Here is a 15,970-nt window from a genome sequence, read left to right on the forward strand (position 1 = left end):
GACAGCACACCAATCCTACAGACCCCAGACAGCACACCAATCCTACAGACCCACAGACAGCACACCAATCCTACAGACCCCCAGACAGCGCACCCATCCTACAGACCCCAGACAGCACACCAATCCTACAGACCCCCAGACAGCACACCCCTCCTACAGACCCCAGACAGCACATCCCTCCTGCGGAGCTTACCTTTAGGATGGGAATGGATGCATGCTGGAGCCTTGTATACTTTGTATGCACATATGGAGAAGTGCCAGAGACTTGGCATGGAGGGAAGAGGCTGTGTTGTCGGGCTGGGACGCCTTGGAGTGAGGCGAGGCGCAGGTCCTCAGGCTCGCAGCCCTGGGCACGGCTCAAGCAGCTTCCATCCGTCTTCCTGGAACGAGGCCTGGCCATGCCACGATCAGCAAGGCGTCCTTCAGAAACACTCCTCCCGCTCCGCGTTGTCAGGGTTCGGGTTCCAGCAGCAGATGGGGCTCCCAGCCGTGGTGGGAGCTGAGGCTCCCATCCCGTGCCCATACTCTGGAGGGTATTGTGAAGACGCGCACCCCAGCAGCCACGGGAAGACCTTCCTGCGGCTTCAGTGCAGGGAATGGCCAGCGCCTCTCCTGCCCTGTCCTGGCTTTGCCTTGGGCTCCCGCCCCCGCTCAGGCCATCCCTGAGGGTGTCATTTCCATTCCTGAGCCGCTCATGAGGTATTCAACAACGCAGAACCAGGCCTTGCGGGCGCCTGAATGACCCAACCCCAGGGGAGCCGGGACTACGCGCTTTCCTTAGCTCCTAGAGTTCTCTTAGTTTTGTGCTGATACTGGGGCTTGAAGCCAGGGCATTGTACCCACACAGCCGGCACTCTACACCGTGAGCCGTGCCTCCAGCTCTGCCCCAGGAGCTCTGTCTGTGGCTGTACCTGGCGTGTGCGGGCACTGGAGGAGGGAGCAGGTCCTGGCGCCCGTGGCGCTGTGAGCCTCAGGCCTGCCCCTGGAGCTCTGTCTGGCGCCCGTGGTGCTGCGGGCCTGCCCCTGGAGCTCTGTCTGTGGCTGTACCTGGCGTGTGCGGGCGCTGGAGGAGGGAGCAGGTCCTGGCGCCCATGGCGCTGCAGGCCTGCCCTGGAGCTGTCTGTGGCGCCCCGTGGTGCTGCAGGCGGGCGCTGGAGGAGGGAGCAGGTCCCGGCGCCTGTGGAGCTCCTGGAGCTGTCTGTGGCTGTACCTGGCGTGTGCGGGCGCTGGAGGAGGGAGCAGGTCCTGGCGCCCCGTGGTGCCTCAGGCCTGACCCTGGAGCTCTGTGGCGCCCGTGGCGCAGCTGCGCTTCCTCTCCTTTCAGAGCATGGGCATCTGTTTTGTCGGCAAGAGGAATTTCGAGCACTTCATCCTTCAGGTAAGTATTCTGACCACATGGACCTCGTGTCCACTCCAGACCTGGGCTCCATCAGTAATGGAGCTTTGTCTTCAGTATTTGCAGCCGCGGCCTGGGAAGTTTGTTTCTGTGGAAGACAATAAAGTTCTGGGAACACACAAAGGTGAGGTGCGGTCTCTGGGTGCTTTCCGCTTCAGCCCTTGTGTGCGTCCTGGGTGTGCTCTGGGCGGTCAGCCTTGGGACAGAGGCGCTGGCGGTGAGCCTGACTAGTGCCTTGTGTGTGCCAGGGGCCATGTCCCTCTGGGTGTGTGTGTGAAGTCCCTGAGAGCAGAGTGCTTTTCTTGCTGGGGAAGTTAGCTGTGAATTGTAGAAGGCTACCCTGATGATGGTGATGGTGCAAGGCCACTCCAGCTGGACGAGGGAGGACCACGCGGGCGGGCAGGGCAGGTCCTCCACAGAGCGCCATGCTGGCCGCTGCTCAGCAGCTGCAGACGGTTGTGGAGCAGGGCCACGGGACCCGCACTGCGCTGGGCGTGGGCAGGATGGAACGGGGTGAGCCTTTGGGGAGTGACGTCCAGACCAGATCTGAGACTGGGTGCTGGGACGAGGCCAGCGCAGTGCTCTCTGGAGATCTGCCAGCCCTGGAGAGACCAGGGCAGCGGCAGCCTCTCTGGCCATAGGGCTGCCTTGTCCAGCAGCCGGCGGCTGAAGGACTGATGGAAGTCACCATAGCACAGTGAATCCTGGGCGGTGCCTGTCAGTGCACACGCCATCTTGGGGGTCTTGGAGTTGGAGGGGACAAACGGGTTACCCCGACATCAGCCTGGATGCAAGGGGTGTGCATGACAGCAGGCATTTGGCACTCCCCCCCCCAAAAAAAAAAGACCCTGCCACACCGGGGTTGAGCAGGGCGAGCTGTGTTTTCACCCTGGTTCAGCCCACACTCTGAAGGAGCCGACTGGCCCCTTGGGCCGAGTGCAGTAGTCACTGGTGTGTGCCAGGCTTCGGATCCTGGCACAGCGTGGATCGTTGTGGGCGCTCAGGCTCTGCAGCCTCTGCTTTTTGGGTATTCACGTGGACCTCATCCCTGGTCCTCAAAGCAAACTTCCACAGGTTGGTTCCTGTATACATTGGGCCAGAGAGCAAAGATCAGCGGCATGCGAGAGCCCTGGTTTGTGGTGGAGAAGGACAGTGCCAAGGGTGACGTGCTTGTGGTGAGTGGGCGAGGCTGGCCTTCATGCAGGGTGCAGGCCCGGAGGGTGGGGGAGCTCCTGGCCCAAGGCCCCGAGTGGGTGGCGGGCATGGGATGCTGGGGCTCCTGGGGTTGGCCTGATGTCGCCGAAGGGCTTTGTTCACGTGCATTAGGCTCTCACTGTATGCTGCACATCCACCCATCCTGTGAGTGCCTAGAAATGCTGGGGTTTTACTGGGGAGACGCAGAGCAGTGGGAAACGGTGACGGTCTCCCGAGAAGCTGCTCATGGTCCCAGCCCAGCCAGCTCGTGTGGAGGGAGAGCTAGGGTTCCCGCTGGGGCCAGTAGGCTGGCCAACCAGGCCCACGCCAGGTGCAGCCACACGGGCGCTGCCTGCACCTGCAAGGCCGGCTCGGGAGGTGGCGGTGGCGGAGGGGTTGGGAGTCTTGGTGGGGGTGGGGGTGGGGTAGGAGTGACCCTCTGTGCACTAGTGCACAGCCTGCCCCGCCCTGGCAGTCCCCAAGCCTGCACTGGTCTCAGGCATGCCGAGGCTAAGGGCTTGCCCCGGCAAGCGGGGCCGGCATCTCTTGGGGTGGCCAGTGCTGGGGACCTCTTGGAGCCAGCAGACGTTACCTGCTGACCTAGGCTCTGAGTGCTCAGTGCTGCGGCTCGCCACCCCAAGCCCCTGGGCTCCCATGCTCCTGGCTCCGCCCCGGGAGCTTTGCTCATCAGAGGCGCCACCGCAGCCAGGTTGTGCTGTGAGCACAGCCGCGCCTCTCCTGACCGTTTGGAACTGGTGGGCTCCCGGCCCTTCTGAGAAGTGGCCAGTGCTGAGGCTGGCCCTCAGCCCCAGGAGCAAAGCCTGCGTCCTCAGACGGCCGTGGAGAGTGTGGGCCAGGCTCCTGTCACTTGGCCACCGCCGGGGAGAAGCTCGGTCTTCCCTCTTGTGCCTCAGTCCTCATCCGCACACCAGGGATGAAATGGCCTTGGGCTGGCTGAGTACGTGGGCACACACTGCTGGTCCAGTGCCAGCCGTCGGTGCACCTTTGCTGTGAGGACCGGACCGCCGCTGCTGCACTCGGCACGGTGAGCTTGGGGGAGGGTCCCAGATGGCCTCCCCACCTCGCGCTCTGCATTCCGCAGGCCCCCAGGACGGACCACCCTGCCCTGTACAGGGACCTGCTTCGCACGGGCCGCGTGCACTGGATTGCAGAGGAGCCTCCCGCCGCCCTGATCCGGGACAAGATGATGGAGTGCCACTTCCGATTCCGCCACCAGATGGCACTAGGTAACCGGGCAGGGGGCCATTGGAGCTGGGCCCTGGGGTCAGATTTCAGCCTGAAAGAGGAGCTTCTCAGCAGGAAAGTATTCCCTAAGTGGAGATCATAGAGCCTTTGTGCTGCTCTGTGCCTGCCGGAGGGCAGGGCCCCTCTCTGGGTGCTGGGAGGGGCACGGAAACCCAGCCTGGAGGAGGTACAGGTGTGCGGGGCTAGGTGGCAGTCCTGCCATGCCCACGGCCGGGGTGGCGCTGAGCTGCCCTGGCCCCTAGTCCTGCCCCTCGGAGGCTCCTCACAGAGGCCGGGCCCTGGGCAGCTGCCGCCCCGCCCCCGAGCCAGGGTTGAGGGCGGCCAGTGAGGCGGAGCCACGCCTGCTCCAAGCCTGTCTCCCCGCAGTGCCCTGTGTACTGACCCTCAATCAGGATGGCACCGTGTGGGTGACAGCTGTGACGGCCGTGCGGGCCCTGGCACCGGGGCAGGTGAGTGGGGAGCCGCGGGCGTGGCGGGGACCTGGGCCGCGGCTGCGCCCCTCCTACAGCGAGGCCTCTCTTCCAGTTCGCGGTGTTCTACAAAGGGGACGAGTGTCTGGGAAGCGGGAAGATCCTCCGGCTGGGGCCGTCCGCCTACACGCTGCACAAGGGCAGGAGCAGAGCCAGCACAGTCCCCGACGGCCCGCATCGCGCACCCTGACCGAGGCCGAACCCCTCAGGGAGGCAGAGGCCGGAGCCCAGGGCCGGCAGCCGGCGGGGAGGCCGGTGGGCGATGGGCGAGTCGGGTGCTGCCTGCTCCACGGGGCCCGGCTGGCCCTGCGCAGGTGATGCCGAAGGACCGGGCTGGCCAGCCAGCAGGTCTACAGTGCCTGTGCCACAGCCCCGGGGTCAGCTCCGTGGGCACGCGTGGGTCTGTGCGGCTGCGGGCTCAGGCAGTAGCAATAAAGCTGTCTGGAAGAAGGATCGTGGCCACTGTGTCAGGGCCAGGTTCGCCCGAGCAGGCCGCCGGGGCCTCGCAGTGCACTGCTGTGGGCTGCTGGCCGTGTTCTGTCACGCTCTCCAGCGGGACAGAGGCGGCAGCACCGGAAGCAGCCTTCGGCAGGGTGGGCGTGGGCTACTTTCCTATGGAGGCTGAGGAAGCGGAACCTCGCTGTGTCCCCCCAACAGTGGCCTCAGTATTTCCCAAGGGTGAAAGTAGGCATTGGTGTGGGGCTCTGGGACGGAGAACCCTCTTTCTGGACAAAGCAAGCATAGCAAGGGGTCCCTGGGAATTAGAGTGTGGGAGCCCGGGAGGGTGAGCAGAGGCGCGGGCGTTGCTGTCAGTCTCCACGTGCTCGGACCCAGGGTCAGGTGCACAGGGAAGGCCGCACCCGAACGGCAGCATGGCGGAGGGCTTGGCTGGTCCACCCGCTCACGGGCTCGGGGCTATGGCCGGACTTCACTTGGGCGTTTGCTGTGTAAGATGAGGCCAGCCTCAACTCAGATTGCTGACGGATGGCTCGGTGCCAGGAGCTCCCGCACCGGGAGGGGCCCTCACGGGCTCTCGAGGCCAGCTAACTGGCGTCTAGTAGAGAGAAGTTTAAAGCAGAGCCGCATTGTAAAATTCTATTTGGAGTGGAAGACGTTCCCTGGATTGGCTTAGGAGAGGAGGTGAGGGAAGAGTCATGGGAAGATTATCATCAGGAAGCCACGTCTGCGGACGGAATGGAGGGTGAGGGAGCTAGAGCATGCCTGAGGAACCAGCCGGGACAGCAGCATGGCTCTGACAGCTGGCGCTGAGGGCCGGGACTAAACTACTGGCAAACATGTCTGGCTCCAGAGACCCATTTCGGGAGTGGTGGGTCATGTCTATAATCTGCTTTGTTGGGAGGATTGTAGTTCAAAGCCAACTAGGCAAAAAGAAAAGCAGAACCTTATTTCAAAGAATGGTTTGCTGGCACACAGTCATCATCTCAGCTACCTGAGACGGAGAGGTAGGCTCGTAGTCCAAAGGCAGATGGCACAATAATGGAAAGAAAATGGGAGTGAAAAGATCTGGGGGTGAGGCTCTGCAAGTGCTGTCCAGTCAGAAAACAAAATCCCAGGCCTGAGGAGGGCCTGTCCCCCGCGCCGGCAGCCAGAGCCCGGCGGGAGCGCTGCAGAAGACTCGAGAGCCAGGTACAAAGCAACATTTAATTTATTGTGTTCTAGTCCGTGTTGTGCCAGTGCTGAGAGTTAATAAATACACTTGTTACAGACGTCCAGTGTTTCATCTCTTGCAAAGTTTCAAGTCATAAAAATAGGTTTAAATTTTTCCTGTCTTAATAAAACTGACAACTATTTTTTTTTAAACAATTCAGATCAAATTAAAAAGTAAAAGGGCAAAATCCAGTCACAGGTGGTGAGGGATGGGGACACGCCCCACAGCGAAGGCAAGCTGCTGCCGTGAGCCCTGGCTGCCTGGCCCACCGTGCCCCAGGAGACGCCCGCTGCCCGCTGCCCTGCGTCTGAGCCACTGCGCGGGCTCTGCAAGGCCTGTTGGTCACGCACAGGCCCGCACACCTCTCCCCCTGCCCACCGGAAGCCTTTCACATTCAGTGTCTTACACACACCGCCACTCTGCCCACTGGAGGTCTGTTTTTGTTGTCCATCATAGGGCTTGAACTCGGCCTGAGCGCTGTACCTGAGCTCTTCAGCTCGAGGTGAGCACTCTACCATTTGCACCACAGTGCCACTTCCAGTTTTCTGGCGATTTATTGAAGAGTCTCACAGACTTTCCTGGCCAGGCTGGTTTTGAACCCTGATCCTCAGATGTCAGCCTCCTGAGTAGCTAGGATGACAGGCGTGAGCCACAGGCATCCACCTCTGCTGGAAGTGTTGCGAGTCTTGGTTCTGAGTCTGCCTGTCGCAGGTGTGTGCACGCTTACGCGCCGCTCTCCCCTCGCCTGCCAGGGGCCTCCGGCATGTCTGGTTCTCTTGTATTTGGAAGCACCTGTGCTGGTCTTGGGTGGACACCCTCTCTGAAGAACAGGAACTGCGGGAGGAGATGTGTCTAGGGAGTTTGGGCCTCGGCCACACTCGGGTTCACAGCCATCCTCGGTATGAATTTCCAAAATGGTCACCAATGAGAATACTGTGGCGTGGTCTCGGCACAGTTGGTTATTAAAGCAAGATGGCAGCATAGGCGGGGGGGGGGCAGCCTGCCTGGGGAGTGTGGACGGGAAGATGGGACATCTTGGAAGATGTCCCTCGCTGTTGGGCTCCCACCAGGAGCTGGAGGAGTCAGAGGAATTCCCCGCAGTCCCGGCTTGCTGGGAGGGGCCCACGCAAGTCCTGCTGGGCCAGAGGACACCCACCTTGCTGTGCCCTCGTGCCCTGGGGCCCCCCTGCCTTCCGGAAGCAGCCGCAGCACGCTCAGGGACTCTGCTTGAACTTCGCCACCCAGCTCTCCCCGCCCGGGGGCTGCTGGGACCAGTGTGTCTGCAGCTTCCCAGACTCTCCGGGTAGCAACAGTTGCACGAGGCACGGTACGGGCTTCCGTCTCCTCCAGCGCAGAGCAGGCAGAGGCTGAACAGTCATTCACTTGAAAAAGATGGGGTTGGTTTGGCAGCGGCCGCCAGGCCTCCGTCTGTGCCGGGGGCCCTCACATCCTGGTGAGCCCAAGGCCTGGCCCTGGCACTTCCAAGCAGGGTCGTCCTGGGTGCCGGCCCTGTGGCGTGGCTTTGGCTCTGTGTGGTCTGAGGACCGAGCTATGCCGGTCTGGAGGCCTCGTTCCCTTTGAGACAAGCCTGTGGCTTTGGCACTGCTCAGGGCGCCCGATGGGCCCCAATCCCCGCCCCGGCCGAGCGTTTCATGTCCGGACCATCTGTGGGGCCGCGCTCGGGCTCTGCGGTCCAGGCTGGGACGCACGCGGCTGGGGGGCGACCAGTGCCTCATGGTTTCCTGACGGTTCAAATTGAAGTTTCATTACTGCCTCTGCGTGCGGGAAGAACCGGCAGCGGGTGGAGGGTCAGTGCGCGTGGAGCTGGCTGGAGCTCCTGCGAGGCAAGAACCCCCTCTCGGGGTCCCAGGGGAACGCTGGTGCCTCCCCCACCCCGCTTCCCGAGGCCCCGGAGGCCCAAGCCACTCACTCGGAGTCGGAGCCGTTGGCCTGGGCGCTCCCCGTGCACACGCTCATGGCCGCGCCGTTGCGGTGCTCTCGGCCCGGCTCCCTCCACGGGGCCGTCACGCTGATGATGCCCTCGGGGGCGCGGACCCCGTCGCCGGAGGCCAGGGAGGATGTGCGCGAGGACGCGGGGCTGTGCTCGCAGTCCGCCAGCTTCTCCCGCAGCCGGCACTTGAGCGGCTGTTCGGGCAGCGGCGGCGGGTAGGTGACTTTGTTCTTCAGGATGCCTGGGAAGAGAGCGATGCCAGCTCAGCTCGCCGTGGGGGCCGCAGACGGGGGTGGTCCCGGGGCGAAGGAGCCAGCCTCGACCGGCCGCTGCTCTCCCCTGCTCCTCCAGGTCTAGCCGGCCGTGCGCGGCCCGGCCCGGCCCCTCCACGCACCTTTCCTCTGCTCGGCGGCAGGCTTGGCCAGGCCGCCGCTGCCCCGGTTGGGGGGCCGCTCGCTGCAGTGGTTGCCCTGCTCCGGCCGGTGCAGCTCCACGCTGACCTTCGTCTCCACCTTGAGCCGGGGCTCGGCACCCGCCTCCTCCTCACTGTCGCTTCCGGCCAGGCTCTCGTCCGGCCACTCGCCAGGCACGTGGCTGCCCAGAGCGTCGGCTGAGGCAGAAGCAGATAGCCCAGCCTGATCACAGCCCGGTCCGTGCCCAGCCGCACCCCTGCGATGTCCCGCAGCCCCTGCAGCCCGGTCTGCGCCCGGCTGCACCCCTGCGACATCCCGCAGCCCAGTCCGCGCCCAGCCGCACCCCTGCAACATCCCGCAGCCCGGTCCGTGCCTGGCTGCACCCCTGCAATGTCCCGCAGCCTGGTCTGTGCCTAGCCGCACCCCTGCGATGTCCTGCAGCCCGGTCCATGCCCGGCCGCACCCCTGCAACGTCCCGCAGCCTGGTCTGTGCCCAGCCGCACCCCTGCGACATCCCGCAGCCCGGTCCGGTCCGCACCCGGCCGCACCCCTACAATGTCCAGGCCTATGGCTCCTGTCCAGACCTTACACAACTCCCTGCCCTGCAGACCTGGCGAAACTGTATCTCAGGACAGAGAAACAAGTCCACGCAGGGAGGCCCTGACCTGGGGGGTGGGGGGTCCTGGGCCGCAGCCTGAGGCAGTGGTCCTGCCTTTGCAGCCCGGCTGGGCGCAGCTGGCAGCAGAGGGCGCCAGCCCTGGGCGCAGCGTGCGTGCCCCAGCCTGCGGGCACGGCCGGCCTGGCCTGCGCGCCCGCTCTGCTCACCTTTGGGGGTGCTGTGGACAGGGCCCCCGGCTGGGTCCCACTGCTCCTCAGCGTCTCCGCCGTCGTCTTCGCTGTCCGAGGAGCGGGATGAGGCGTAGGAGCTGCTCTGCTCGTCCAGGGACAGCTCGCTGTCCGAGTCCGAGTCCGGGCCTGCGGGGGACGGGGGCTCGAGCTCCAGCCTCCAAGCACCAGGCCACCACCCTGTGCGCTCCTGGGGCCGGGGGGGGGGTAGCGAACAGAACTAACGGGGCCGGGGTTCTGTGCCAGGAGCCCATACCGTGGGTTTTCGTGGGGTTCCTGGGGATGAAGTTTGCCTCTGGCTCCCCAAGGCCTCCTCGTGCCGGCCCGGAACACACGCTGAGCTTCTGGAGCCCTTCGTCCCTAGAGAGGAGACGGGGCAGCACTGTCACTCAGAGGGACAGCGCCACACAGCACCGTGACACAGGCTGGGAAGCCACCAGCGTGCTAGAAGATTCCCTCAGACCAGTGTTTTCACAAGGCAACAGCCTCCCCCAGGGGTGAGCTGTCACCCCAACCCGCAGGCACAGCCGGAGCCTTCCGGCGGGCGCGGCTGACCTGGCGGTGCTGTCCAGCGAGGCGGTGGACTCGCCCAGCGTGGTGCGCAGCATGTCGGGGCCCTCGCTGAACGTGTGGTTGCAGTTGAGGGAGCGCTGCGGGAGGGAGGCGGAGGCGGTCACTGGAGGGAGGAGGCAGGCTGGGGCCACCCGCCAGGGACAGGCCGCCGGGAGCAGCTGACCGGACGGGGGGAGGGAAACATCGCCCGGCCATGCCGTAGTCACGTGACCCCTGCCTGCCACAACCGATCCTCCGCCGGGGCCTCACGGGCCCTGTCCCTGTCACAGACGGCGCCCCCCCCCCGGCAGCTCCTACCGTCAGCAGGGTGGCCTTCGTGGGGGACGCGTCCTCCAGGTGCGGCTTCTTCCCGGCCAGCACGGCCCTCAGGTGCCTCCGCACCTCCCTGTGGAACAGGCAGTGGAACAGGAGGACGAAGAGGCCCTGGAGGGAGCGGGTGGCAGTTCAGTGCTGGGAACGGCCGCCTCCGCCCGGCCTCCCCTCCAGAGGGCGCTGCTGCTTCCCAGGCTGGGCCCTGAGGCGCCAGAGCAGATTTGAGGATCACCATGTGAGGCCAGCCCAGGCAGACTCTTATCTCTAATGGTGAGACTTTAATCACTAAAAAAACTGGAAGGGAGGTGTGGTTCAAATGATGAGTGCTAACCTTTGGGGGATTGGGGGGGGGAGGTAGGGGAGTAGTGCCCTGGCCCAGAGTTCAAGCCCCAATTCCAGCTTAAAAACAAACAAAAAGCTGAGATACCTGGGCAGGATGGAGGCAGACATGTTAGAGGCAACAAGTCCCCATACTAGTCCACAGCCTTTGGCCACCAGTGGTCCCCAACACTGTCTCCCAAATCACTACCTGGCAGCCCTTAGTCCTTCCAAGTGACTCTGACGGCCTTCGTGCTGGCCCAGCATGCGCCCACCACACCTACCTGCAAGCAGCTGAAGGCCGCAAAGAGGCAGTGGAAGGTGAGCGTGTCGCCATTCACGGCCAGCAGCCCCAGCAGCCAGGTGGCGCTAACGAGCAGCAGCAGGACAAAGGCCGTCCTCAGCAGGGAGCTGCGGGGGGGGGGGGGAGTCCACAGGCTGGTGAGTGAGCCGCTGAGGAGCCTGGCCCGCTGGGCAGGGGCACTTAATGGACTCCTGAGCACACACATGCACCAGCCCTCTATCTACTCATCTATCCAGCCACCCATCCATTCATACATCCACCTGTCCATCCTTCCATCCTCCACCCACCCAGCCAGCCACACATCCACCTACCCATCTATCCATCTATTTATATCCAGCCAGCCAGCCACACCCATCCATCCATCATCTACCCACTCATCTACCATCTACCCATCTCTTCATACATCTATCCATCATTCACCCACCTATCCACCAGCCCATCCATTCATTCAGCCATCCATCTACCCATCCATCCATCCATTCACCCACCCATCCATCCATCCATTCAGCCATTTAGCTCAATGAATCCTATCCCAGTAGTCAAGTTCAGCCCCCAACTTACACAACCCCCTTTCTTTCATAGTAATGGTGTTTTCTTTGGCAGGAAACTTTTGCAGACAAGACGAAAATGACTGTATTGATCTGGAAAAACAACAACAGTTGGTGGCTGACTCTTCCTGTTGGCCAAGCCAGTGTTCACCAGCCCATCAGTGGGTCTTCTCCGCGTCTCAGGAGCGGTGGCTGACGAGAGGCCTTGGGCCCAGGCCTGCGGGCGCAGCCACCCCATGGCTGCCACGGCCTTTCCCAGGGGAGCCAGTCTTAGGTCACTCCTTTCTGCCCCCCAGACCCACACAAGGAACTGGTGACCCCGAGAACGGCACTCACGAGGATCATGGCTCCAATGGGCCCAGCCAGGCTCCAGATGAGGGTGTCCTGAAGGGACAGCCAGCAGAAGTCGGGGTTCCCGTAGCCCTGGGGGTCCAGGCCAACAGCCAGTCCTGGACACGTCAGAGAAGAGTGAGGAGCACAGAGCCTGAAATCCACCGACCCACGGGGGGAGGAGAGGCGCGAGGCCAGCCGCGGGACAGCGGAGACAAGAGCTGGGAGCAGCCATGAGCAGCTGGGGCAGCCCTGCAGTCAGCCCTGCAGAGGCCGGGGCCACGAGGACCCAGGGGTGAGGGGGGAAGGGGCTGAGACTCGTAGCAGGGCGGTGTCGCTGGGGGACGGGGGGCGGATACACGCATGCGCACATATACGCATCTAGACCCGTGCACGCGTACACCACCACACGTACGTGTGTGTACACCGGCCATGCCGGTGCACGTAGGGGCCGCCAAGAGCCCGCTGTCCGCTGGCCACCCAAGGACCAGCCAGGAGAAGAGGGCATGCCACGCGCCACAGCAGGGTACGGTTTGGGGGCTTGGTGCTCGGCGGTGCCTGGCGGCCCCGACCCGGGCTTCCCCGCCCGACCAGCCGCTCCTGCCCTCCCCGCCACTATCCTCATCTAAATGTTAGGATGGTGTGCTTCCTGCTGCCTCCTCCCTCCCTGAGCCGTGCTGTGCCTCTGGCCAGCGCGTCCTGCCCGCCCTCGGGGCGGTGGGTCCCAGCCCGGCGTGCGGGTGCCCACCGCGGCGGCCGCTCCGCGTGGCTCACCTGTGATGATGGCTGGGATGCCCCAGCCCACCACGTGGTAGAACCTCATGGGCCCGGCGTCGATGTTGCGCAGCTCGGTGAGCATGCGGTAGACATGCAGGTGCTCCACCAGCGTCCAGGCGAAGGCGCTCATGTACACGTAGTGCAGGAGGATGGCCACGACCGAGCAGAGGAACTGCGGGGAGGCTGGGGCTCAGCACGCGCCCGCGGGGCTGGGGACAGGCCCAGGTGCGCAGGCGGGGTGCGGGCGAGCCCTGCCGCAGCCACGCGGATGTGCAAGCGAAACGGACGGGGGGGGGGTGCGGGGAGCCGACAAATCAAGCCACTCTGCAACGTGAGGGCTTCCGGGGCCGCTGCTGGTTTGCCGGGAGCGGCTGCGCACGCATGATTTCAGCATCTCGGGTTTGGACAGCCGAGAGACGCGGCGGCCCTGCCCACATTCGGACCACTGCCACCAGGAGTGGGGGCCGCTCGGGGCTGAGCAGGGTGAAGCGGTCCATCCTCAAACGTTCGAAATACAGATGTTCTGATATGATTCCAATTTTTCAAACATTGACGTGCAGTTTAAAGGTGTTAAAAAAAACCACTGTGGAAATGGTGCCTAGTGGCTCATGCCTGGAATCCCAAGGATTCGGGAGGCAGAAGAGCAGATCATAGTTCCGGCCAGCCTGGGTGACCAGCTAGAGAGCCCCACGTCAGAATCATGGCGTGTGCCCGTGAGCCCGGCTGGGTGAGAAGAGCGCAGGCAAACACATAAAGTCCACCTGAAAAATAACCAAAGCAGCCGGGCGCCGGCGGCTCACGCCTGTCATCCTAGCTACTCAGGAGGCTGAGATCTGAGGATCAAACAGCTAGCCTGGGCAGGAAAATCTGTGTGACTCTTATCTCCAATAAACTGTTCAGAAAACCAGAAGTGGTGCTGTGGCTCAAGTGGTAGAGCGCTAGCCTTAAGCTGAAGAGCACAGGGACAGCGCTCAGGCCCAGAGTTCAGGCCCCATGATCACCACCACCACCACCAACAACAACAACAACAACAAAAACCCAAAGCAAGCCCGAACTGGGGTATGCCCGAAGTGGTAGAACACCTGCACGGCAAACTCTAGGCCCTGAGTTCAAATTCCAGGAAAAAGACCAACCCAGATGTGGCCCAGAGAAGCGTGACGGGGCCTCTGGCAGCACCAGGCCATGGCTCCCCTGCAGAGGCCCCCAGCAGACACCCGCAGGTGATAGAAACCTCTCCCAACAGGATGCAGGCCAGCACCAGGTCACTGCACCCCAGGGGACAGGTCAGCAGCACAGGCTGGCGGCCTCGTGACAGGGCTGTGGGTGGCGAGGTCAGCCGGTGCAGGCCGGGAGCTCCCTGGAAGTCGCAGCGTGGCAGGTCTGGCATGCCCATGCAGGACAGAGGAGGAAGGCGGGAAGGCTCCAGCTGGGACCTGCCCTAGGCTGTGTCGGAAACCAACTGCAGGGGCGAACCCAGGCCAAGGAAGCCACCCGCACCCCCGCACCCCCGGCTTCCTGAGCGAATCACACACCGCTCTAGGGAAACCAAGGGGGCGAGGAGGCTGGCTGCAAAAAGCAAACCCACAGAACTCCTGTTTGGGGGTGGAGGGGAAAGTGCTAGAAGCCTGGCCCTGGTGAGGAGGTGTGTGCACACTCCGGCACCGAGGGAGCCACACTGTCCAGATGCAGCGCAAAGACACAATACCAAGGCCGCATAAATCGTCTCAGCCTGCCGGGGCTCTGCGGGGTGAAAAGCCTCTCTGGAGACAGGACTGCGAGCCGCGCCCGTGCCCGGCCCTGGCCCTGCACACCTCCTCCCGGCGTTCCCGGGAGGACCTCCCGCAGGCAGGCGAGGAGCTGCTTCTCCTCTGTCCACACCACGCAGGAGCGCGCGGGAAGGGCTTGCGAGGCGCCTCTCACCCCTAAGAGAGCCCCACACATGAGGGGGGTGGGGGACCCCCGGCCCGGGAGCAGGTGCTGGGATGGCTCCCCACGCCAGCCCTGGCCAGACCCTCGGACGGGCTCCCCACGCCAGCCCTGGCCAGACCCTCGCCTGAGGGGCCTGGGAGATTTGGTCCTTGCTCCTGATAGGCCCAAAGCCTTCCTATGGCTTTTCTGGGAAACTACCAAGTTCACCAACTTTGCCTTGGCAAAGTTAATTTTGTGCCAGTATTTGGGGCTCTCGAACTCAGGGCCTCGTGCACACACTGAGCTTCATCGCTCAAGGCTGGCGCCCTACTGCTTGAGCCACACTTCCATTTCTTGCTAGTTCACTGGTGACAAGAGTCTCATGGACTCTTCTCCTGCCCAGCCCAGCTTCAAGCTGGGATCCTCAGCTCTCAGCTCTTAGCCTCAGGAGTAGCCAGGACTACAGGTGTAAGCCATAGGCACCTGGTCACCTGCATCTTTTTTATTCTACTCTTGGTCCAGGGTCTGTGCTTCAGTGTCCCCAGACTCTGAGTTCTCACCCCGACTCTCCAGCCCTTCACGCCACCCAACGCCTCCTCCCCTCCCCCCTTCTCTAGCTGCTGCTCCGTCCTTGGTTCTGGGCCTCCCTCACCCACCGTCCTGGCTGCTTTGCTGGCCCCTGCTCTGGCCTCCACCCACCATCCCCCAGGCTCCTCCCTCTTTCTTTTTTTGGGGGGGTCCGGTCGTGGGGCCTGAACTCTGGGCCTGGGTGCTGTCCCTCAGTTCTGAGCTACAGCACCACTTCCAGCTTTTTTCTTTTTATTATGTGGTGATGAGGAATCAAACCCAGGGCCTCAGGCATGCAAGGCAAGCGCTCTACCACTGAACCACAGTCCCTCTTTCTAGAACATACACATGCAAAAGCTTCTCCAGGGCGCCATGCTGCAGGTGAACAGAAGATGGCGCCCCCTGATGAAGCGCTAAAGGTCTGGAAGCCTGGATCCCCAAAGAGCTCCCAGCCCCCGCCCCGGCCCAGGGATCGGCTGGCCCTCCCCGACCGACCGCACAGCTCCCCCGCCGACGCCACGCTGGGTCTCCAGCAGGCTTCACGTCTGGTCCTTGTATCTGAGGACTGTATATCCGAGGATAGGAAAGGTCAGACGCACAGAACTGGCGAGTGTGTACAGACCTTTCTTGTGCCCTGAACGGAGCAGCACAACAACTATGGCACCGGTTCTGGGGAGCAGAACGGATCTACAGTGCCACAGCGGGTACGACTGAGATTGCGATGCAGGAAGTCCGACATCACAGACTAGAACCTCCTCTACTTCGGTATCCGTGGGGTCCTGGAACCCCGTAGGGACGGGGCGCGGGGGGGGGCAGGCAGGAGCAAGCATAGGATGGCGGCTCTGGAAGATGGATCCCTGCCCCAGACAAGATGTGGCCACGTGCGAGGCAGGGGGCTCGATGGTCAGGGTGACCTTGACCTTTTGGAGTCACTGCCTAACAGGAGCGTGCTCTAGCTTGCCTGGCGGGTCCCTCAGGGGCACAGTGCCTGCAGCGGTGGGGGGCCCAGGCGGGTCTCAGCGCTAACCCCTGTGGGGGCTGAACATCTGAGCCGGGGCTCTCTCCCCTGAGAAGCCGCGCTCTGCCCCCAGCTCTGGGGGAATACAGCGCCCTGGCCGCCCCTCCCGC

The 15,970-nt window shown here is 63.4% G+C and overlaps 2 protein-coding genes across 6 annotated transcripts in view; one reads left to right on the plus strand and one right to left on the minus strand.

Annotated features, from left to right (window-relative positions):
• Trmu (tRNA 5-methylaminomethyl-2-thiouridylate methyltransferase) overlaps positions 1 to 4,672 on the plus strand; it is a 16,014-nt gene extending 11,342 nt beyond the window's left edge. For all 5 annotated transcript variants that reach the window (XM_013025747.1, XM_013025750.1, XM_013025748.1 and 2 more), the window contains 6 exons: positions 1,325 to 1,378; positions 1,454 to 1,520; positions 2,471 to 2,571; positions 3,693 to 3,837; positions 4,223 to 4,305; positions 4,382 to 4,672. In XM_013025747.1, the coding sequence (XP_012881201.1) occupies positions 1,325 to 1,378; positions 1,454 to 1,520; positions 2,471 to 2,571; positions 3,693 to 3,837; positions 4,223 to 4,305; positions 4,382 to 4,516 (585 nt within the window). In that variant the 3' untranslated portion in view covers positions 4,517 to 4,672. The remainder of the gene's footprint in view (positions 1 to 1,324; positions 1,379 to 1,453; positions 1,521 to 2,470; positions 2,572 to 3,692; positions 3,838 to 4,222; positions 4,306 to 4,381) is intronic.
• A 2,624-nt stretch (positions 4,673 to 7,296) lies between these two features.
• Celsr1 (cadherin, EGF LAG seven-pass G-type receptor 1) overlaps positions 7,297 to 15,970 on the minus strand; it is a 120,979-nt gene continuing 112,305 nt past the window's right edge. Inside the window, exons 28-38 of the mRNA XM_013025720.1 lie at positions 12,365 to 12,539; positions 11,597 to 11,709; positions 11,274 to 11,353; positions 10,693 to 10,819; positions 10,076 to 10,201; positions 9,761 to 9,855; positions 9,462 to 9,565; positions 9,185 to 9,334; positions 8,341 to 8,556; positions 7,926 to 8,187; positions 7,297 to 7,770 (exon numbers count right to left, since the gene is read on the minus strand). Coding sequence (XP_012881174.1) covers positions 7,746 to 7,770; positions 7,926 to 8,187; positions 8,341 to 8,556; positions 9,185 to 9,334; positions 9,462 to 9,565; positions 9,761 to 9,855; positions 10,076 to 10,201; positions 10,693 to 10,819; positions 11,274 to 11,353; positions 11,597 to 11,709; positions 12,365 to 12,539 — 1,473 coding nt within the window. The 3' untranslated portion in view covers positions 7,297 to 7,745. The remainder of the gene's footprint in view (positions 7,771 to 7,925; positions 8,188 to 8,340; positions 8,557 to 9,184; positions 9,335 to 9,461; positions 9,566 to 9,760; positions 9,856 to 10,075; positions 10,202 to 10,692; positions 10,820 to 11,273; positions 11,354 to 11,596; positions 11,710 to 12,364; positions 12,540 to 15,970) is intronic.

Source organism: Dipodomys ordii, unplaced genomic scaffold (genome assembly GCF_000151885.1).
Source record: "Dipodomys ordii isolate 6190 unplaced genomic scaffold, Dord_2.0 Scaffold87, whole genome shotgun sequence".
Taxonomy (NCBI): domain Eukaryota; kingdom Metazoa; phylum Chordata; class Mammalia; order Rodentia; family Heteromyidae; genus Dipodomys; species Dipodomys ordii.